Raw genomic sequence first — 23,191 nt, 5'->3', positions numbered from 1 at the left:
ACACCCCCTAGCATGCTTGTACCTAAGCTAAATACTGTATATTCCATCTCACCTTCTTCGTCTTAAGTCTAGTCCTGGACAAAAATGTTTTTTATATTGAATTTAAATTGAGCATAACTTTTTTTGTCCAGGACAAGGTGTAATCTGAGTCCGGGAAACCAGCCCATACTGTAGACAATGAGATTATTCCAGAATACTCAAAATAAATATTGTTTTCTATGATCCTCTACAGTACATTTAACATTTCCATTCTACAATATGGCCTCTGACAAAGAAAACTCTCAAAATCCTTTGTATTTGTTAGCAGCAGCTGAAAAATGAGCTCCTACAAATATTGAAATTTACATGGTTTTTACATTTACATTTACATTTAAGTCATTTAGCAGACGCTCTTATCCAGAGCGACTTACAAAATGGTGCATTCACCTTATGATATCCAGTGGAACAACCACTTTACAATAGTGCATCTAAATCTTTTAAGGGGGGGTAGATGGATTACTTTATCCTATCCTAGGTATTCCTTAAAGAGGTGGGGTTTCAGGTGTCTCCGGAAGGTGGTGATTGACTCCGCTGTCCTGGCGTCGTGAGGGAGCTTGTTCCACCATTGGGGTGCCAGTGCAGCGAACAGTTTTGACTGGGCTGAGCGGGAACTGTGCTTCCTCAGAGGTAGGGGGGCCAGCAGGCCAGTGGTGGATGAACGCAGTGCCCTTGTTTGGGTGTAGGGCCTGATCAGAGCCTGAAGGTATGGAGGTGCCGTTCCCTTCACAGCTCCGTAGGCAATCACCATGGTCTTGTAGCGGATGCGAGCTTCAACTGGAAGCCAGTGGAGAGAGCGGAGGAGCGGGGTGACGTGAGAGAACTTGGGAAGGTTGAACACCAGACGGGCTGCGGCGTATCTCATTGCAACTCCCCTCCAAATCTCCGACCACTACCTTGTATCCTTTTCCCTCTTGCTCTCATCCAACACTTCTCACTCTGCCCCTACTTGGATGGTGTTGCGCCGTCCCAACCTTCGCTCTCTCTCTCCCGCTACTCTCTCCTCTTCCATCCTATCATCTCTTCCCTCTGCTCAAACCTTCTCCAACCTATCTCCTGATTCTGCCTCCTCAACCCTCCTCTCCTCCCTTTCTGCATCCTTTGATTTTCTCTGTCCCCTATTCTCCAGGCCGGCTCGGTCCTCCCCTCCTGCTCCGTGGCTCGACGACTCACTACGAGCTCACAGAACAGGGCTCCGGGCAGCCGAGCGGAAATGGAGGAAAACTCGCCTCCCTGCGGACCTGGCATCCTTTCACTCCCTCCTCTCTACATTCTCCTCTTCTGTCTCTGCTGCTAAAGCCACTTTCTACCACTCTAAATTCCAAGCATCTGCCTCTAACCCTAGGAAGCTCTTTGCTACCTTCTCCTCCCTCCTGAATCCTCCTCCCCCTCCCCCCCCTCCTCCCTCTCTGCGGATGACTTCGTCAACCATTTTGAAAAGAAGGTTGACGATATCCGATCCTCGTTTGCTAAGTCAAACGACACCGCTGGTCCTGCTCACACTGCCCTACCCTGTGCTTTGACCTCTTTCTCCCCTCTCTCTCCAGATGAAATCTCGCGTCTTGTGACGGCCGGCCGCCCGACAACCTGCCCACTTGACCCTATCCCCTCCTCTCTTCTCCAGACCATTTCCGGAGACCTTCTCCCCTACCTCACCTCGCTCATCAACTCATCCTTGACCGCTGGCTACGTCCCTTCCGTCTTCAAGAGAGCGAGAGTTGCACCCCTTCTGAAAAAAACCTACACTCGATCCCTCCGATGTCAACAACTACAGACCAGTATCCCTTCTTTCTTTTCTCTCCAAAACTCTTGAACGTGCCGTCCTTGGCCAGCTCTCCTGCTATCTCTCTCAGAATTACCTTCTTGATCCTAATCAGTCAGGTTTCAAGACTGGGCATTCAACTGAGACTGCTCTTCTCTGTGTCACGGAGGCTCTCCGCACTGCTAAAGCTAACTCTCTCTCCTCTGCTCTCATCCTTCTAGACCTATCTGCTGCCTTTGATACTGTGAACCATCAGATCCTCCTCTCCACCCTCTCCGAGTTGGGCATCTCCGGCGCGGCCCACGCTTGGATTGCGTCCTACCTGACAGGTCGCTCCTACCAGGTGGCGTGGCGAGAATCTGTCTCCGCACCATGCGCTCTCACCACTGGTGTCCCCCAGGGCTCTGTTCTAGGCCCTCTCCTATTCTCGCTATACACCAAGTCACTTGGCTCTGTCATATCCTCACATGGTCTCTCCTATCATTGCTATGCAGACGACACACAATTAATCTTCTCCTTTCCCCCCTTCTGATAACCAGGCGGCGAATCGCATCTCTGCATGTCTGTCAGACATATCAGTGTGGATGACGGATCACCACCTCAAGCTGAACCTCGGCAAGACGGAGCTGCTCTTCCTCCCGGGGAAGGACTGCCCGTTCCATGATCTCGCCATCACGGTTGACAACTCCCTTGTGTCCTCCTCCCAGAGTGCTAAGAACCTTGGCGTGATCCTGGACAACACCCTGTCGTTCTCCACTAACATCAAGGCGGTGAACCGATCCTGTAGGTTCATGCTCTACAACATTCGCAGAGTACGACCCTGCCTCACACAGGAAGCGGCGCAGGTCCTAATCCAGGCACTTGTCATCTCCCGTCTGGATTACTGCAACTCGCTGTTGGCTGGGCTCCCTGCCTGTGCCATTAAACCCCTACAACTCATCCAGAACGCCGCAGCCCGTCTGGTGTTCAACCTTCCCAAGTTCTCTCACATCACCCCGCTCCTCCGCTCTCTCCACTGGCTTCCAGTTGAAGCTCGCATCCGCTACAAGACCATGGTGATTGCCTACGGAGCTGTGAAGGGAACGGCACCTCCATACCTTCAGGCTCTGATCAGGCCCTACACCCAAACAAGGGCACTGCGTTCATCCACCTCTGGCCTGCTGGCCCCCCTACCTCTGAGGAAGCACAGTTCCCGCTCAGCCCAGTCAAAACTGTTCGCTGCTCTGGCACCCCAATGGTGGAACAAGCTCCCTCACGACGCCAGGACAGCGGAGTCAATCACCACCTTCCGGAGACACCTGAAACCCCACCTCTTTAAGGAATACCTAGGATAGGATAAAGTAATCCTAACCCCCCCCCCTTAAAAGATTTAGATGCACTATTGTAAAGTGGTTGTTCCACTGGATATCATAAGGTGAATGCACCAATTTGTAAGTCGCTCTGGATAAGAGCGTCTGCTAAATGACTTAAATGTAAATGTAATTTGTTGTGTGGTTTGTCTCTCACAGAACAGGAGGCCCATGAGAAAAGCACAAAACCCAGATGATGGAAACAAGTGTTTACTCAGTGGGAGTTAACACATCCTAACATCCAAAACACCACTAAACACAGCAGATTAAAAAAACATCTAGGACTACACACTAACCAATCAAACACGGGTTAGGGTTGTATCAGCCATTGTCATAATACTTCCGCCTATCCAGCACCCCCCTATCCACATCGACGGGACAGTAGTGGTGAAGGTGGAAAGTTTTAAGTTCCTTGGCGTACACATCACGGATAAACTGAAATGGTCCACCCACACAGACAGCGTGGTGAAGAAGGCGCAACAGCGCCTCTTCAACCTCAGGAGGCTGAAGAAATTTGGCTTGTCACCAAAAACACTCACAAACTTTTACAGATGCACAATTGAGAGCATCCTGTAGGGCTGTATCACCGCCTGGTACGGCAACTGCTCCGCCCACAACCGCAAGGCTCTCCAGAGGGTGGTGCTGTCTGCACAACACATCACCGGGGGCAAACTACCTGCCCTCCAAGACACCTACACCACCCGATGTCACAGGAAGGCCAAAAAGATCATCAAGGACAACAACCACCCGAGCCATTGCCTGTTTACCCCGCTATCATCCAGAAGGCGAGGTCAGTACAGGTGCATCAAAGCTGGGACCGAGAGACTGAAAAACAGCTTCTATCTCAAGGCCATCAGACTGTTAAACAGCCATCACTAACATTGAGTGGCTGCTGCCAACATTCTGACTTAAATCTCTAGCCACTTTAATAATTAAAAATTGGATGTAATAAATGTATAGAAATGTCACTTTAAACAATGCCACTTTATATAATGTTTACATACCCTACATTACTCCTCATATGTATATACTGTACTCTATACCATCTACTGCATCTTGACTATGCCGTTTGGCCATCACTCATCCATACATTTATATGTACATATTCTTATTCATTCCTTACACGTGTGTGTATAAGGTAGTTGTGAAATTGGTAGATTACTTGTTAGATATTACTGCATGGTCAGAACTAGAAGCACAAGCATTTCGCTACACTCACATTAACATCTGCTAACCATGTGTATGTGACCAATAAAATCTGATTTGACATCTCCACAAGTGCATGGGGGTAGGTCTAAAATATTCATCCACCGACACTATTTTTTACTTTTCAGGAGAAGAGAAAGGAGAGACAATTTTAGGGAAAGGAAGGGAAGAGCAGTGAGGAGACGAGAGAAGAGAAAAAAGGGAGAGGATGGGGTGGAGAGGGTTCAACTTTATATTAGGAGAGCGAGGGTTCCACTCTTTAAGAGTTCCACTTTGTCGTTTATGTTTTTAAATGAAAGCAGCCAATGACATTTTTTTCTCTCTCACATGCCATATTCCCATTGCTAATGTTATAGGTATTGCTATTCCGTTACTTCAGTTCCATTGCTATAGTTTCTGTAGTCTGGTGGCCCGTTAGTATATGAAAATAAGAAAAATATATATATTTCCATTCTTCCCATCACAGACTGGTAGAGCTGAGACACCAGGTAGGTGCAATAATTATCAACAGAAAAACAACAGTACTCATTACCTCCATACACAGACCTCTAGCTGCTGTCTTAAGTTCTACGAGGGTAAAATTACTCTAACACAATTCATGTTTGTATTTACATCATGTAATGTAGTGCTCAGTAAAAAGTAAACACATGTTGACCATTAGAGAGGTTTGTTGATCTGTTCCTTTGGCATGGAGAGCAGAACACTAGTTTATGGCTGAGGGCAGCAACCAGAGGCTATATTGGCAAATGTGTGTATGGACTCACTATGAGCAAATACAAGCTGGTCTTGGACACCACACCCAGCCTATATTATTTTCCAGGAACACCTTCAACCTGGCATTTATGCATGCTTCCCTTGAACCAAACACTTTCCAAGCCCTTCTCCGAAAAACACATGGATAACTTACTTTTAAAACAGGTTATTTATTACATGTTAACACTAAAGTAAAACAATTACAAGCAGCGAAATATATAACAAATATATGGATAAGCATAATGACCACAGCAAAAGAGCTGACTATTCATTTTGGCACTTCCTCTTCCTGTGGTTCAAATCATCCTGGTTCAGCCTAATGGGAAGTATATTTCTGCAATGCATGTGCTGTGAAATCTCCATAGGTGTGGGACACTCATTCACATAGTCACTTTTGATTTAACCTGGTTACAAAGAAGTGTCTAAAAAACACTTTCCCCTATTAGGAAGTTCTTCATGTACTTGTGCAAATCAAATCAATGAACAAGTTATGTTGGTCCATGATAACATAAATACAAGATAGCATTAACTGAGTCTCGATTATAACATTGTGGGAGATGCTGTGGTATTACCATCACCACCCAGTAGCTATGGTCATAAAATACACATAGTATGAAAATGCTTTTTTTGTGGTCCCACAGAACAAATAAGTAAAAAAAAAAAAAAAATGCGTAGTTTATATTTAAAAAAAGGGCAAATATGGAATTGGTCACAAATGTAGTATTCTATCCTCAGCCAAAGTGCAGCATCCAGTCCAGCATACTATCTTGGTTTAGGTCAAGGTCTCTCCTTTTGTGACCTAAACAGAGAGCAAAGTTTAGAGAACACAGTATGACTTCCAGGACTGTACAAGGAGTGTAAACTGATAACATTACATTTATTTACACCATAGAATTAGTCACCATTATGACGCTTACCCTTGCTTCAATGTACTCAATTCTCCTCTCTAACGCCGTCAGCTTTTCATTTAGGGTGGCCAAACGAGACCGGCAGGACATATCTGAAGCAAAGTAAATACACAGTAAAGTGGACATATTTATTTTTATGATCACATCAAAGTTAATAACAGATAATTGTATGTGTGGAGTACAGTTTGCTAAGGTCCCTCAGTCGAGCAGTGCATTTCATGCACAGATTCAACTACAAAGACCAGGATGGTTTTCCAATTACTCGCAAAGACGGGCAACTATTAGTAGATGAGTAAACAATTTTAAAAAAACAGACAATGAATATCCCTTTGAGCATGGTGAAGTTATTAATTACACTTTGGATGATGTATCAATACACCCACTCATTACAAAGCTACAGGCGTCCTTCCTAACGCAGTTGCCGAAGAGGAAGGAAAACGCTCAGAGATTTCACCATGAGGCCAATGGTGATTTTAAACCCATTACAAAGTTAAATGTCTGTGATAGAACTGAGGATGGATAAACATCGGAGTTACTCCACAATATTAACCTAAATGACAGAGTGAAAAGGAAGCCTGTATAGAATAAAATATTCCAAAACATGCATCTTGTTTGTAATAAGGCACTAAAGTAATACTGCAAAAAAATGTGGCAAAGCAATTAACTTTTTGTCCTGAATACAAAGTATTATGTTTGGGGCAAATCCAACACATCACTGAGTACCACTCTTCATATTTTCAAGCATGGTAGTGGCTGCATCATGTTATGGGTATGTTGTCATCAGCAAGGACTAGGGTGTTTTTTAAGACAAAAATAAAATGAATAGTGCTAAGCACAGACAAGGAAAGAGGAAAACTTGTCTCAGTCTGCTTTCGTACAGACACTGGGAGACAAATTCATCTTTCAGCAGGACAATAACCTAAAATGCAAGGCCAAACATACACTGGAGTTACTTACCAAGACGACATTGAATGTTCCTGAGCCGAGTTACAGTTTTGATTTAAATCTGCTTCAACATCTATGGTAAGACTTAAATGGCTGTCTAGCAATGATCAACAGTCAACTTGACAGAGCTTGAAGAAATTTAAAAATAATATTGTGCAGATATGGTACAATCCAGTTGTGGAAAGCTCTTAGAGACTTACCCAGAAAGACTGAGCTGTAATCACAGCCAAAGGTGATTCTGATATGTATTGACTCAGGGGGTGGAATAAGCCAGAGTAGTTTACCAAGCAAGAGGGGCAGAGGCTCTCTTTTTGACCAGCTAGCAACAACATTTGACATTTTGGATCTGGTGTTATGCCTGTTTACAAATGCTAGCTACATGTCAGGCCAGTCTGGTGTTCTATGCTCTACAACACTACTTTTTAGCCACAGACGCAAACATGTCTCTTTTTGAATTGCAATTGCTAGAGCTTGAACAACATGAGCTTGAACTGCTACTACTCAGAAGAAGAAAAAGACTGAGAAAAAAGACAAGTTCGTCCACTGAACACTACAAGAGGGGACGATGGAGAATACACGTCTCTTATCCAACCTATGCGAAGCATTTAAGAGGAAAGACTTTCAATAATCTCAAAATAAGATGCACAAAGAAGGAAGCTTGCAAATAGTAGAATGTCCGTCTCTTCTGTGTTTATACTAGAAGTGATACCGGAAAATATGTTATGTAGACAAGGGCTGGACTTCCGTTGCTAAACTCACTCAATACTGCCCCTCAGTCTTCGCAAGGAATGATACGTCGGGTCTTAATTTCCAGGTAGGAAAAAACTTTGTCGAATGACGGAGCGTATTACAATGAGCTTCTTCTTTTGTGACGAAAAACGATATTGCTCCGTTGGCTCTGTCTGTAGAACCCTTACGCGTCGATCACACCTACAGTGTTTTTGTGCAAAATGGTACGCAGCATCTGGATATGTGTGCAACAAAAGTTCCACATTCACCTTCTGCTACCATTTCTATCAAATAGTCTACGCATACAGTTTGACGCATGCGTTCAATAAATCCAAACTTGCATTCACCACACAGAACGCAAAGTTCCATTGGAAATGAATGTAGTTCTGGTGTACCAAAATAACTATAGGCATGATCAAGGCATTAAACGGTACTACATGGTCAATCCAGGTTCTGAATTGGCCGTACAGCATTTACGTAGACATTGCATCTGCAGAAGTCAGGGCACTCATACTTCTTGCGTTTTAGGAAGCTGTCAGGGAAGTGAGTTTGTGTTTATACAGGACCTCCCGCCCCCACCTACATTCAACCAATCATGTCAACGCGGAGTTATACGAAGCTCCGTATTGCAACAACTTTTCGGAGGCGCATAGAGATGCAGTACAGAGCTGAATTTCGCCTCTGCGTCACACCATCCATACCGCAGATTAAGCATACATTGTCTCTTAGCCATCAGAAGAAAGCAAGCTAACTTAACTATTAGCTAACTACAATATTTCATCGATTGGTCGAAGCATAAATCTTAAACCCGTGTTATAACGTTACACAATAGTGAGAGTCCTTTAGCTGATATATTACTTTGTTTTAGATGGAAACTAACTAGCGTTAACCAGGTACTTCAAGTAGGTTAGGCCTTCGCATTGACAGACTTTTTTTATGCGTCTGCCTAGTTATTTAAGTTCCATGTATTTAGCTACTTACCAAAGGAATTTAGGAAATCTGCTATTTTCTTTATACTGCTCGTGATAACCTCAATGTATTCTCGATTTGCCCAGTCTTGGTGGATCTCCCTCTGCACAGGATCTTCTTGGCCGGCCATTTTCTGTTTGGGGGAAATTGTGTTAGCCCCAACTATCAGCAGGTGGCGACAGTTTCCTAAACAAATGGAATCATGTCATTGAACTGTCTGGTAGGACTGAGATGTGCGAGAAAATGTATGATTGATACACTGCTAGACAGCGATCATCGATCCAGTGAAAATCATATGTTCAGCTAGATGCATTGATATATTGGGTGAATCATCGATATTTTATGGTAAATAAACGGACAATATAAATATATTGATTAGCCGTTCAGACTGATATTTCAACCATCAACGCCAGGTGGCACTATCGTTACCCCTCACTCACTGTTGCAATGCATTGTTAATGTCGTTTGCTTTGTCGAAGCTAATACCGTGCATTTTTGCTTTCTAATGACCATGGCTGCTGATGCAGGTAGACATAGCAAATAATCTGCATTAATTTAAATTAGCATAGTATCGCCTGACGACACACGTATTTTGTCAAACGGACTACCTTGGGTAAGATAAATATCAAACACTGCAGTGTTTTGTTTTCTAACGATTTAAATAATGTATTATTAGCTAACGTTGTAGTTAGATAGCGTCCTTCACAGCCTCTCTCGGCAAACTAGCCAGCTCTTCCCAGCAGCATTTAGCTAGCTAACAGTTAGCTATTCTCTGTTTTTATCAACTGGCAAGAGCAACGATTAAGTAAACTATGTTTAACAACTCTGTAGTAATAGTAAGCTATAGTTAGTTAACTAGTTGTGTATTCACATATAACTATACGCCCAAATTGACAGTCATAATGTACTGGAGGGTATTTGATACAGCTAACAGTTGTGCCAGTGAATTAGCTAACTACAGTAGCAAGCTAAAATACGATTATTGTTCGCTAGCTAGCTACCTTGGGTGACGGGAGTAAATTACAGCTGCACTGTCCAGTTTATTAGACGCCAAAATACTTGTGCAATGCATTCACCAGTTATCTCGAAACATGTTGCTGCTGATATTGGCTATGTTCCATTTTCCAGATTTTTTCATATCTGAAGTTATTAATATGATGCCTACTCTTACACTTGTTCTATGTCTTTATCGCTTTGCTAGTTATGGATGAGCCGGAACTTTTGCTGGACTCCAATATCAGACTTTGGGTGGTCTTGCCCATCGTCTTTATCACGTTCCTTGTTGGGGTGATTCGACATTATGTCTCCATTCTGCTTCAGAGTGACAAGAAGCTGACATTAGAGCAGGTGTCAGACAGGTAAGGGTCTTGGGAGTATGTAGTCCCCGACCAGGGTTCACCAACCCTGTTCCTGGAGAGCTACCCTCCTGTAGGTTTTCAATCCAACCCCAGTGGTAACTAACTTGACTAAATTTATCAACAAACTAATTATTAAAATCAGGTGCGCTAGATTAGTGTTGGAGAAAAGCTACAGGATGGTGGCTTTCAAGGAACAGGGTTGGAGAGGCCTGCCTGAGACAGACTGTGCATTGACAGTTCATAAAAGGGCTAGTGAGCACATCTTACTGTGAGTTTGATTTGAATTATACCTTTCCGAAATTCAGCCAGGTTCTTATCAGGAGCAGAATCCTCAGAGAGAATGGGAAGTACATTCCGAAACAGGTGAGATCAATGTTGGAATGACCTTAAAAAGCCACTTCACTATCTTTACTTAGCAAGGTAAACATGGTGTGTTTTTTTTAAATGGTGTTGGCTATTTGCGCTCAGATTTTGAGACACCTCGTTTTCTTCAGTCTTTCTTGATGAGGAAGTTTTACTTCAATAATCAAGAAGATGGCTTCTTAAAAAATACCAAAAGAAAGGTTGTGCCTCCCTCCCCAATGACAGGTGAGCATAACAGTCACATCATACTTTCTCACATAGTCCTGTTCTCTAACCATGATCGGACGGTATTGGGCCGTTATACCCTGACACATGATAAGGAGCAAATTAATTCTGAATGATAATGCACGAAATGTATTACTACTCCGCTTGTTTGGAACTGTTTCTTTGTCCAGACCCCAGCATGCTGACAGACATGATGAAAGGCAACGTGACCAATGTACTTCCCATGATCCTCATCGGAGGCTGGATCAACTGGACCTTCTCAGGGTTTGTCACAAGTAAGTAGCGTCCTCGCTCGCTCGCTTACTGCACTGAGACTGGGTTGTTTGGATAACATCGACGAGCAAACCACCTTCGTCACCTGCTTCGTAAGGAAGTGCATCATCAACGTTGTCCCCCCCAGTAAAGGTTTGCTGCTTCCCCAATTGGCATTAGCTTAGATTGTAAACTGTCATGGTCAAAACATATAGATTCAATGGTTGTAAAGATGGGGCGAGGTCTGGCCGTAATAAAGAGATCCTCTGCTTTTTTGACACCACACTCAAAAGCGAGTTTTGCAGGCTCTAGTTTGTCTAATCTTGATTATTGTCCAGTTGTGTGGTCCAGTGCTGCAAGGAAAGACCTAGATAAGCTGCAGCTGGCCCAGAACAGAGCGGCACATCTTGCTCTTCATTGTAATCAAAGGGCTGATATAAATACTATGTATGCCAGTCTCTCTTGCATGGCTAAGAGTTGAGGAGAGACTGACTGCTTCACTTCTTATTTGTTTAAGAAACATGAATGTGTTGAAAATCACAAATTGTTTGCATAGCCAACTTACATACAGCTCTGACACAGACGCTTACCCCACCAGACATACCACCAGGGGTCTTTTCACAGTCCCCAAATCCAGAACAAATTCAAGAAAGAATACAGTATTATATAGAGCCATTATTGCATGGAACTCTGTTCCATGTCATATTGCTCAAATAAACGGCAAACCTGGTTTCAAAGAACAGATAAAGCAACACCTCGCGGCACAACGCCTCTCCCTTATTTGACCTAGATAGTTTGTGTATATGCATTGATATGTAGGCTACGTGTGCTTTTTACATTTTTGTATGTACTTCTGTCCTAGAGCTGTTGTCTTAATGTTTTGTATTATTTCATGTTTTGTGTGGACCCCAGGAAGAGTAGCTGCTGCTTTTGCAACAGCTAATGTGGATCCTAATAAGATACCAAAAGCTCTGGAGTAACACAAGAGGTTGGCGCTAAGCTATAGGACAGGGCTATCGTAGACAACCCTGAGGCTACGGCTAAGGACAGGAACAAGTACAAAAAATCCCGCTACGACCTCCGCAGAGTCATGAAACGAACAAAAGGACAAAATAAGAATAAGGTGAAATCATATTACATGGGCTCTGATGCCTGCTGCCAATTATGGATTACAAAGGAAAACCCAGCCATGATCTGCCCAACGCTGCCTCTACCAGACGAACACAATGCATTTTATGCACGCTTCAATAACAATGGCATACCGTGTGTGAGGGCCCCCACCGACCCAGAGGACTCGGTGATCTCGTCCTCCGAGGCAGATGTGAGTAAGGTCTGTAATCAGGTCAACACTCGCAAGCCCGCGAGGCCGGACGATATTCCAGGGCGCGTTCTCAGAGCATGCGCAGATCAGCTTGCAGGCATATTCACAGTAATTTTCAACCTGTCCTTGTCCCAGTCTGTAATTCCCACATCTTAAGATGACAGCCATCATTCCTGTTCCCACAAACTCTAAGGCTTTATGCCACAATGACTACCACCCTGTAGCACTCACTTCTGTAATCGTGAAGTGCTTTTAAAGGGAGGGGGGGCGAGCATGCCCTCAACCACATCAACAGGGCTACAGTGGAGTGGGTCGAGAGCTTCAAGTTCCTTGGTGTCCAAATCACTAAAGACTTAAAATGGTCCAATCACGCACACAGTTGCGAAAAAAGCGCAACAGCAAAAGGTTTGGCATGGGCCCTCAAATCCTCAAAGTTCTAAAACTGCACCATTTGAGAGCATCTTGACTGTCTGCGTCACTACTTGGTATGGCAACAGCTCCACCCTTGATCGCATTGGCGCTACAGAGGGTCCTGTGGACACCCCAGTACATCGCTGGGGCTGAGCTCCCAGCCATCCAGGACCTCTATCAGGCGGTGTGAAAGGAAGGCCCGGAAAAGACTCCAGCCACCCAAGCCATAGACTGTTCTCTCTGCTTCCGCACAGCAAGCAGTGCCGGTGCATATATCCCTGAGCCATAAGACTGCTAAATAGCTAACAGAATGGCTACACAGACTCTCTGAGTTGACCCTTGTATTTTATTTTGCACACTCACAGGACTCTACACTCTCACGCACACTGACACAACAACACACACAACATGCACACACATTTATACTGCCTCCACACACGCACACACACACACACCCACATACGATCATCATTTACGCTGCTGCTACTCTGTTTATCATATATCCTGATGCCCAGTCACCTTACCCCTATACATCTACCTCTATCACTCCAGTATCCCTGCACATTGTAAATATGGTATTGGAACTGACCCTGTATATACCTTTTTACTTTCTCGTTCTTCATATTTCTTATTTTTATTCTTTGTTTTTTTTGTTCTACCTTATGTTATTTTTAGGGCTACATTGATATTGATTACTGCATTGTTGGGTTTAGAGCTTGCAAGAAAGGCATTTCACTGTACTTGTACACGTGACATTAAAACATGATAATGATTGTCACTACTAGAGAGCTTCGATTGCAGTTTATTTTATGGTACATAAATAACCAGGTATTTACTAAGAAATGGCATGGTAAAATGATTACACAAACAACCTATAAATAATAGTAGTGTAAAATGAAGTGCTTCCAGTCAGTGTCTTTGCTATAAGCAGTTAAGTCAATATTTGCACAGACTGGTTTTATGTCAAATTCAAAACTTGATTCTACTTATTTGGTAGTGGGTTTGTACGAGCCAAATCATTTCAGTTACAATTTTCTCAACAACCCTTTTCTTGTTCCTCACAGCCAAGGTTCCTTTTCCTCTCACCCTGCGCTTCAAGCCCATGTTGCAACAAGGAATCGAGCTACTCTCACTTGATGCTTCCTGGTTAGTTGTTGAAATAGATACTTATTAAATTAGTTCTGTGAAGTTAATGTGATATACTTCCTCTGAGTCCTTTTGCTAGTGTAAACATTGATGAATTATAATCTCACTCTCGTTTCTGTTTTCAGGGTGAGCTCAGCGTCGTGGTATTTCCTGAATGTGTTTGGGCTGCGAAGCATGTACTCTTTAATTCTAGGACAAGATAATGGTAACCTTTCATCCACTCATCCAACTTCATGATTCAGATTTGTATTTCCTGCAAATGTTATTGATAAATGTGTTTCTGTAAACTAGATGTGACATTATTGAATCATAGTTTGTCACCTACTTACAGCAGTACTGGTTATCAAAAGCAATAAACAGAAGGTTATTAAATTGACCTGATTTGGGCAAACAACAAGTCTCTTGGCGGTCTGTGCCTTGAAGAGATAATGGGCCGGTTTGCAACCCTTCAGTGTCATAGCAGCAGCACTGGTTATAAATGGAACATGACTCCATTATTTCAACCATGTTTAACTGGCAAGCCTCCAATTCGTCACAGTCCTGGTTTTGTCACTCCAAGGTGATTATGAAGTAGTTAGTGTTGATGCTGGTGTATTGTGAACCACACAGGTGCAGATCAGTCCAGGATCATGCAGGAGCAGATGAGTGGTGCTGCCATGGCCATGCCTGCAGACACAAACAAAGCCTTCAAGGTAGAGTTGTCTACTCTTGATTGCGTTCACTTACTCTCCATGGTGAATTAAATTCATACAGGTCCCAGCATTATCACCTGACAGACAGTTGTTTATTTCCCCTTTTTAGGCAGAATGGGAGGCTCTTGAGCTAACTGACCACCAGTGGGCACTGGAGGGTGTTGAGGAGGAGCTAATGAGCAGGGAACTGGATCTAGATGGAATGTTCAGTAAGGAGTTGCCAACGGGTATCTTCTGAGTGCCAATTCATCACTGCAGGGAACCTGCCACTTGGCAAAATGGTAGTTTTACTTAGCGGCAGACTTGGAGTTTCTATAGGAAATGACAGTGGAACAAAGTCCCTGGGCTTTGGTGACAAATGAAGATGTGATGTCTAAATTAATTTCAGTTACGTCATTGTCCATTTCAAGTTTAATTGGAGATAGTACCAAGTTCAATTTATAATTGTAACTATTTGCAAGATTCATCCTCAGCTACTCATGACAAAAAAGGATAGCATACATAATGTAAAAACTGACATGTTGTATACTGTCAAACAAAACATACAAAGGGTCAATGAGCATGTGTTGCACCACTTTTTGTTTTTAATCATGTTTACCTTGTATTCTTAGATTCCACCTACAATGCCTTTTAGAAAGTATTCATACCCCTTATTCCACATTTTGTTGTGTTACAGCCTCAATTAAAAATGTATTAAATAGATTCCCCCCCCCCCACCCATCTATACACAATAGCCCATAATGACCGTGAAAGCATGCTTTAAGAAATTTTCAAATGCATTGAAGATGAAATGCATAAATATCTAAATTGACATAAATATTCACACCCCAGAGTCAATACCTGTTAGAATCACCTTTGGCAGTGATTACAGCTGTGAGTCTTTCTGGGTAAGTCTCTTAAGAGCTTTGCACCTCTAGTGTATATTTGGCCTTGTATTTTAGGTTATTGTCCTGCTGAAAGGTGAATTTGTCTCGCAGTGTGTATGAAAGCAGACTGAAACAAGTTTTCCTCTAGGATTTTGCCTGTGCTTAGCTCTATCGTATCTCTTCGTTATGCCCAGAATAACTCTGTAGTCCTTGTTGATGACAAGCATACCCATAACATAATGCAGCCACCACCATGCTTCAAAATATGGAGAGTGGTACTCTGATGTGTTGGATTTGCCTCAAACATAATGCTTTGTATTCAGGGCATTAAGTTACTTTCTTTGCCACATTTTTTGCTGTTTTACTTTAGTGCCTTATTGCAAACAGGATGCATGTTTTGAAATATTTTTTATTCTGAACAGGCTTCCTTTTCCCTCTGTCGTTTAGGTTAGTGTTGTGGCGTAACTACGATCCTGAGTTTTCAACAATAACAGCCATTTAACTTTGTAACAGGTTTAAAATCACCATTGGCCTCATGGTGAAATCCCTGAGCGGTTTACTTCTTCTCCGGCATCTGAGTTAGGAAGGACGCCTGTATCTTTGTAGTGAGTGGGTGTATTAACACACCATCTAAAGTGTAATTAATAACTTCACCATGCTCAAAGGGATATTCAATGTCTGCTTTTTTATTTGTACCGATCTACCAATAGGTGCCCTTCTTTTGCGAGGCATTGGAAAATCTCCCTGGTCTTTGAGGTTGAATCTGTTTGAAATTCACTGCTCAACTGAGGGATCTTACAATTATCTCTGTGTGGGGTACAGAGATGAGGTAGAAAATCATGTTAAACACTATTATTGCACTGAGGTGTCCATGCAACTTGTTAAGCACAGTTTTACTCCTGAACTTATTTAGGCTTGCCATAATAAAGGGGTTGAATACTTATTGACTGAAGATATTTTAATTCATTTGCAAACATTTCTAAAAACATGATTCCACTTTGACTGTATGGGGTACTGTGTTGTAGGGCAGTGACTCAATCTCAACTTCATCCATTTAAAATGCAGGCTGTAATGCAACAAAATGAACAAGTCATGGGGTGTGAATACTTTCTGAAGGCACTGTACCTGCCATTTGTTTGGTCATAGTTTACTTGTTGGTTATTTGTGAGCTTGTTTTTTGTTTTGTGAACCTAATAGTCAAATTCATTGAACATAAGTTCAACTTATCCCTATAAGAGGAGGATGCTCTGAGCAACAGAAGACAACTAGCAGTTACAATAAAAACAAAAAACATGGTTTTACTGCTGGTGATTAAATTCCAGTTATCATTCCCTTTCAGTTTCGTGTGCAGCATCAGCAGCTTCATGTCTGATGTAAGACAAGGTCAGGTCCTATATTGGGTGCTGGAAAACTACTGTGTGTGATAGTTAAATTCAATGTGTTATTTTTAATATTTATTTCTCCATTTTTTTAAAATAACATTTTCATGTGTTTTTGTATAAAGACTGTTTTGACCAAATTGTTAGAGTTTTTATTCTCTTCGTGCAAATATTTTATCGCAAAAGTGGTTAAATTGATAAATATTGTGACACACCCCCTTAACTCAAACAGTGAAGAATAATGCCGGGCTGGAGGGGAGGGTGGGCCACGAGCTCATGTAACCCAATATTTCAAGCTCGGATATTGCAAACATTTGCAACACGAGTAGTCAATTGTCTGCCCTACATACACAAACAGCATTAGAGATGCTTACAAATATCTGGATACATGAATAGCTGTCTTTTTAAAAAGCATATTCATGAGTTAAGAAGCTGAGAATAAAAATGTGCTTCTATAGAAATATACTGAACAAAAATATAATCGCAAATGTGTTGGTGCCATGTTTCATGAGCTGAAATAAAAGATACTTAGAAATGTTCCTTATGCACTGAAAGCTTATTTCTCCCAAACAATCTGCAAAAATGTCCCTATTAATGAGTATTTCTCCCTTGCCAAGATAATCCATCCACCTGACAGGTGTTGCATATCAAGAAGCTGATTAAACAGCATGATCATTACACAGGTGTACCTTGTGCTGGGTACAATGAAAGGCCACACTAAAATGTGCAGTTTTGTCACACAACACAATGCCACAGATGTCTCAAGTTTTGAGGGAGCGTGCACGTGGCATGCTGACTGCAGGAATGTCCATCAGAGTTGTTGCCAGAGAATTGAATGTTAATTTCTTTGCCATAAGCCGCCTCCAACGTCGATTTAGATCATTTGGAGATACGTATCGTGCTTCTTCACCTGCGGGATCATCTGAGACCAGCCACCTGGACAGCTGATGAAACTGGGGGTTTGCACAACTGAAGAATTTCTGCAGAAACTGTCAGAAACCATCTCAGGGATGCTCATCTGCTCGTCGTCCTCACCAGGGTCTTGACCTGACTGCAGTTCTGTGCCGTAACCGACTTTACATCATCGACTTTACATCACTCCAGCCTACGCTTTGCATTGCGCATGGTGATCTTAGGCTTGTGTGCGGCTGCTCGGCCATGGAAAACCATTTCATGAAGCTCCCAACGAACAGTTCTTGTGCTGACGTTGCTTCCAGAGACAGTTTGGAACTTTGTAGTGAGTATTGCAGCCGAAGACAGGCAATTTGAATGCGCTATACGCTTCAGCACTTGGCGGTCCCATTCTGTGAGCTTGTGTCCTACCACTTCGCGGTTGAGCCGTTGTTGTTCCTAGATGTTTCCACTTCACAATAACAGCACTTACAGTTGACCAGGGCAGCTCTAGCAGGGCAGACATCTTCCAAACTGACTTGTTGGAAAGGTGGCATCCTATGAAGTTATTCTGCAATTACTGAGTCCAAAATACCAGTTACCAGTTTTGTAAGGGAAATTCAGTGGGCCAATGAAAGTTCATGCTGGATTCAGCCAGATGAATTGGACTAGCAAAGAATGAAAGGTCACTTCTAAATGATAAGGAGGTGACTTAAGAGCCCAATCCTGGAGGCACAAGTTATACTACAGTGGGGGCAAGTTTTAGAGGTAGGGAAAGGGTGTCAGAGTCCAGGGTTGGATTCTCTTTCCTTTCATTGGAGCTTCCCAGTTGCCTCATTGATCCTCAAAGAGGTTCGTGACTTGGAATGCTTGATGGTGCCATGCTAAGCAGTCTGCTGCCTTTTTATATATCCAGACAAAGTTGTTTGTGTGCATATTGGATTCCTAAGTACAGGTCATAAGTGCAGTACACAAATCTGAACATTTTTGCATTTAAAACGTGTACATCTGAGGAGGCTGCTGAGGGCAGGACGGCCCATAATAATGGCTAGAACGGAGCAAATTGAATGGCTTCAACCACAAGGAAACCATGTGTTTGATGTTTTTGATACCATCCATCTATTTCGCTCCAGCCATTACCACGAGCCCGTCCTCCCCAATTTAGGCGCCACCAACCTCCTGTGGTGTACATATACAGGTGAATAAACCATCATTTAATGGTATTGTAGGAGCCATATTTGATTTTTGACTTCTAATAGGATTTGGAGTAAAATCTAGGGTGGGGGGGGGGCTAATGTAATTGCAAGAGTAGGGGCTGCACTTATAAAATCCACAACCTTTGACTGGAATTAATGACCATCTTCAGCTTCTGAGCCTACTTTCCCAATAGCCACAACATCAAAAAATGTGTAACTGTATGCATTTTTGTCAGGCAGGACCATACGGCTACCAAAAAGATTACATTTATCATAAATATTTATTTAAAAAATTGTTGTTGGACACCAGGAAATCAAGTGATTTTAATTTTGGAAGTCTGTTCCCAAATATTCCCACGCATAATAAAGAGACGTGATCGTATGCAAATGTAAGCAAGGTATGAAATGATAAAAAAAATCTAATCAAATTGTATTTGTCACATACACGTGTTTAGCAGATGTTATTGCGGGTGTAGCGAAATGCTTGTGTTTCTAGCTCCAACAGTGCAGTAATATCTAACAGTAATATCTAACAATTTCACAACAATACACACAAATCTAAAGTAAAGGAATGAAATTAAGAATATATAAATATTGGGCGAGCAATTTCAGAGCAGCATAGACTTAGATACAGTAGAATAGGATAGAATACAGTATATACATATGAGATGAAAAATGTCAAACATGTAAACATTATTAAAGTGACTAGTGCTCCATTATTAAAGTGGCCAGTGATTCTAAGTCTATGTATATAGGGCAGCAGCCTCTAATGTACTAGTGATGGCTATTTAACAGAATTTAACAGTCAGATGGCCTTGAGATAGAAGCTGTTTTTCGATGGTCTCTCGGTCCCAGCTTTGATGCACCTGTACTGACCTCGCCTTCTGGATGATAGTGGGGTGAACAGGCAGTGGCTCGGGTGGTTGTTGTCCTTGATGATCTTTTTGGACTTCCTTTGACATCGGGTGCTGTAGGTGTCCTGGAAGGCAGGTAGTTTGCCCCCGGTGATGCGTTGTGCAGACCGCACCACCCTCTGGAGAGCCCTGCGGTTGCGGGCGGTGCAGTTGCCGTACCAGGCGGTGATACAGCTCGACAGGATGCTCTCAAATGTGCATCTGTAAAAGTTTATAGCAGGGCTTGATGATCCTTGCTATAAGGTTATGTAAGAGTTATGGTTATGGTTAAGTTTGGGGTAAGTGTTAGCCCAAAGGCCAGCAGATAGCGATATTGAGTCGTTTCATCTTTATCGACTCAATTATCGCCATATGCCGGCCTTTGGGCTATGTAGGGGTTAGGGTTTAGCTCCGTGGTTTATGGTAGGGACGTCCCAAGGATTGAGGATAGCACTAACCCATCATTTAGCTACCTGACACAACACTGTTGTGACCTTTTAACCAAAGAAAATTTGGGGCAAATTATTTGCTTAATTAACAAGTTGATAAAAATAGTTGTAGCTAACTAGTTACATTGTTATGATGAATTGAGAAGTTACTGTTAGTTTAGTAGCTCCCTCTCTACTTTCCAGCTCCAACAACGGCCTGCCTGCTAATCACGGAAACAGCAAGTCGGACCAACATACACCATCGACTCGTGATTCAAAGTGATTGTGGTGGAGACTTGGTTGCACCCCTCTACTCGAAGCTGCCTGTGGTTGAAGATCTTGTCTGGAGATGCAGAGTGGCCTGCTGGCCCCCCTACCTCTGCGGAAGCACAGTTCCCGCTCAGCCCAGTCAAAACTGTTCGCTGCTCTGGCACCCCAATGGTGGAACAAGCTCCCTCACGACGCCAGGACAGCGGAGTCAATCACCACCTTCCGTAGACACCTGAAACCCCACCTCTTTAAGGAATACCTGGGATAGGATATAGTAATCCTTCTAACCCCCCCAAAAAAAAAGGATATTGATGTACTATTGTAAAGTGGTTGTTCCACTGGATATCAGAGGGTGAATGCACCAATTTGTAAGTCGCTCTGGATAAGAGCATCTGCTAAATGACGTAAATGTAAAAAAAATGTAAAATGTAGCCCACATTTTGTGAGCATGGAGAGGCCAGAGATAGTCAGACTAGTAAATTGGGCTAAGGAAGAAAGGCCATCAGTGCATGTTCTGCAAGCAATACAACAGATGAAGGTGCGGCATGAGCGTGGTGAATGGATAGACGTGGTTATGGACAGTGAAGAAGAAGGAGAAGAGCCGAGTGCAGAGAGAAGATGTGTGTTGAGGAAGAATGTCGCCAAGTACAAAATGTACTCTGCTGTCTCTGATGTCTCAGAAATTGAACCTGACGAGATTGAGGATGAATTTCCTGCAGTGGCAGGTGTGGTGAAGACCTCCGAGTCCGAGCCTCGACACAATGGTAATGCAAAGGGTGATTCTGGCCCAGTGGGAGTGACATTTTTGGATAAAGTGGATCCCTATCTTTTGGCTGACCCATACTGTATGTAGTATCAGGCTGGGTAGAAATTAATGTGGATACCGTTAAATCGCTGAAGATAGCTTGAAGTGGACTTGTGATCTTTTTCTGTATTTCATCCACTCAGAGGGAGCGGGCAATTTGCTCTCCAGAGCAGGGCACATTTGAAAGGAGTGATGACTAGGGTGGCTTTAAGTGTTGAAGTGGAGCAACTGAAATTGAAGATTCCCTGTGTCTGTGACCCCGCTGTTTGATGCGATGCAGACCCTGTGGCGAGTGTGGTGAAACTGAGAAAACTGGTGCGAGAGAGGCAGGTTGAGGTTGCCAGGGTCAGAGTAGAACAGAAGGTGTGGTATGCTGAGGCAGTAATGTAAAAGAGTTGGTTGTGTTTCTACTTGACACTGCAGAAATATGTATTCAATGTTTATGTATTCCTATTGGTTGGTTGAATTTATATATCAGTAAGGTGTTGTGCCAATGGTCATGCTTGCAAATAAGGGGAGATCGCCAACGTAAATTCTTTCCATTTTGATAATGACAGGCTAGCAGTAGAACACATTCTGAAATAAGGTATTCTATTTTCATATTTACAATGTGTACAAGTTCAGTATATACAGTACCAGTAATTTTACAATGTAGAAAATAGTCAAGATGAAGAAAAACCCTAGAATGAGTATGTGTGTCCAAACTTTTGACTGGTACTGTACATGTTTCCTGAAGTCCCACACGGAGATGGAAGTCACTATGTCGGAAGACCGGGCGAGAAAGGCGGATGGCAAAAAGAAGCGAGGCAGAAAGAAAGGAGCGTGGTGCAAACCCGAACCGGCTGCGAAATACAAGCGGAGTACTTTCTCCTTTAGGTGAAGTACAGGAGAGAGAAAATGCATGTTACGTGCCTGAGCAGTCGACGGATAATGAACTTGAAATTGATCCTGACAAAAGTGAGGAGAATGAACCTGTATCTTCAAATGAGGTGAAGGCTTTTGAGCCTCACTCCAATGATCAGGAAAATGCCAGAGTTGACTGGCGTACGATTTGTGGAGAAAGTGGCTCCATGCCTTTTGGCTGATCCGTTTGTGGTATCAGGCAGGGTGAAAAAAGTGTTGGGTTCTGTCAATTTGGTCAGAGTTTCCAGATGTGGACTTTTTCTAGATTTTCTTGTCTCCTGCTCAGAGGGAGAGGACGTAGCGCGTTTCGAGACTCTGCAAGAAAGCGGTGTCCTGCTTTGCTGTCCGGAGCAGAGCACTGCTGAAAGGAGTGATAAGTGAGGTGGGGTTGATTGTTAATAAGGTGGGTCAACTGAAGTTGGGGATCCCCGATGTCCGTGATGCACGCTGTTTGGTGCGTCGCAGACCCAGTGGCGAGTGCGAGACTGAGGAGACCCTGTCTGTCATTCTGAGTTTTGATGCAGAGTGTTTGCCAGATAAAGTCATAAAAGGGTATATAAGTTATCCCGTGAAAGCTTTTGTTCCGAACCCACTATGGTGTTTCAGGTGCCAAGTTTATGATCATATTGCAGCAGTATGTAGGAGGGAGATTCCGAGGTGTGAGAAGTGTGCAGGAGGGCATGGGACAAAGGAATGTGTTGTGTCGGTAGAAAAAGTGGAGTGTTTCATTGTGGGGGTGGCCATGTTGCTGTGGATCAGAAAGGTCCTGTGCGAGTGAGACAGATTTCCAGGGTAGAGCAGTGCTGAAAATGTCATATGCTGAGGCAGTGACGAAAGTAGATGATGGTGGGTAAAGGGTGAGGGAGGATCCCTGTGAGTAGGTTTATGCTTTAGTAAGGTTGGCTTCTTGGCGTTTATTGCTATGGTCATTAATTGTACCGTACAGATGGAAAGGAAATCCCAGAAGATTGAGTTGGCAGTAGAAGGAGCAGAGAAGTTTAGGGGTATCAGAGATTTGTGTGCAGAAGAATTACAGGGGGTTTTGAGAGAAGGGATTCCAGCCTGTAGAATCTATTGGGGCCAAAGTAGTGTGAACGGGAATTGGTATTTACACTGAGTGCACAAAACATTAGGA

At 43.1% G+C, this 23,191-nt stretch overlaps 2 protein-coding genes across 3 annotated transcripts; one reads left to right on the top strand and one right to left on the bottom strand.

Moving 5' to 3' along the window:
- Nucleotides 1-5,256: 5,256 nt before the first annotated feature.
- Nucleotides 5,257-8,833, bottom strand: LOC106565571 (probable protein BRICK1). The gene is made up of 3 exons (XM_014132844.2): nt 8,670-8,833; nt 6,024-6,106; nt 5,257-5,905 (listed from the first exon to the last, which is right to left on the bottom strand). Exons 1-3 carry the CDS (start codon nt 8,785-8,787, stop codon nt 5,879-5,881), a joined length of 228 nt encoding a protein of 75 aa, XP_013988319.1. The 5' UTR covers nt 8,788-8,833; the 3' UTR covers nt 5,257-5,878.
- On the top strand, nt 7,286-16,810 carry LOC106565570 (ER membrane protein complex subunit 3). Of its 2 annotated transcripts, none has more exons than XM_014132842.2 (9): nt 7,286-7,773; nt 9,859-10,015; nt 10,321-10,378; nt 10,510-10,603; nt 10,774-10,878; nt 13,652-13,733; nt 13,859-13,938; nt 14,343-14,425; nt 14,535-16,810. In XM_014132842.2, the coding sequence occupies exons 2-9, from the start codon at nt 9,861-9,863 to the stop codon at nt 14,661-14,663; spliced, it is 786 nt and encodes a 261-aa protein (XP_013988317.1). In that variant the 5' UTR covers nt 7,286-7,773; nt 9,859-9,860; the 3' UTR covers nt 14,664-16,810. The 2 variants fall into 2 exon arrangements, with proteins under 2 accessions (XP_013988317.1, XP_013988316.1); XM_014132841.2 differs by lacking the exon at nt 7,286-7,773 and adding an exon at nt 8,852-9,270.
- Nucleotides 16,811-23,191: the final 6,381 nt, after the last annotated feature.

This window comes from Salmo salar, chromosome ssa12 (assembly GCF_905237065.1).
Source record: "Salmo salar chromosome ssa12, Ssal_v3.1, whole genome shotgun sequence".
Classification (NCBI taxonomy): Eukaryota; Metazoa; Chordata; class Actinopteri; order Salmoniformes; family Salmonidae; genus Salmo; species Salmo salar.
Note: the sequence above shows the minus strand (reverse complement) of the source record. Positions and strands in the feature narration are given on the sequence as shown.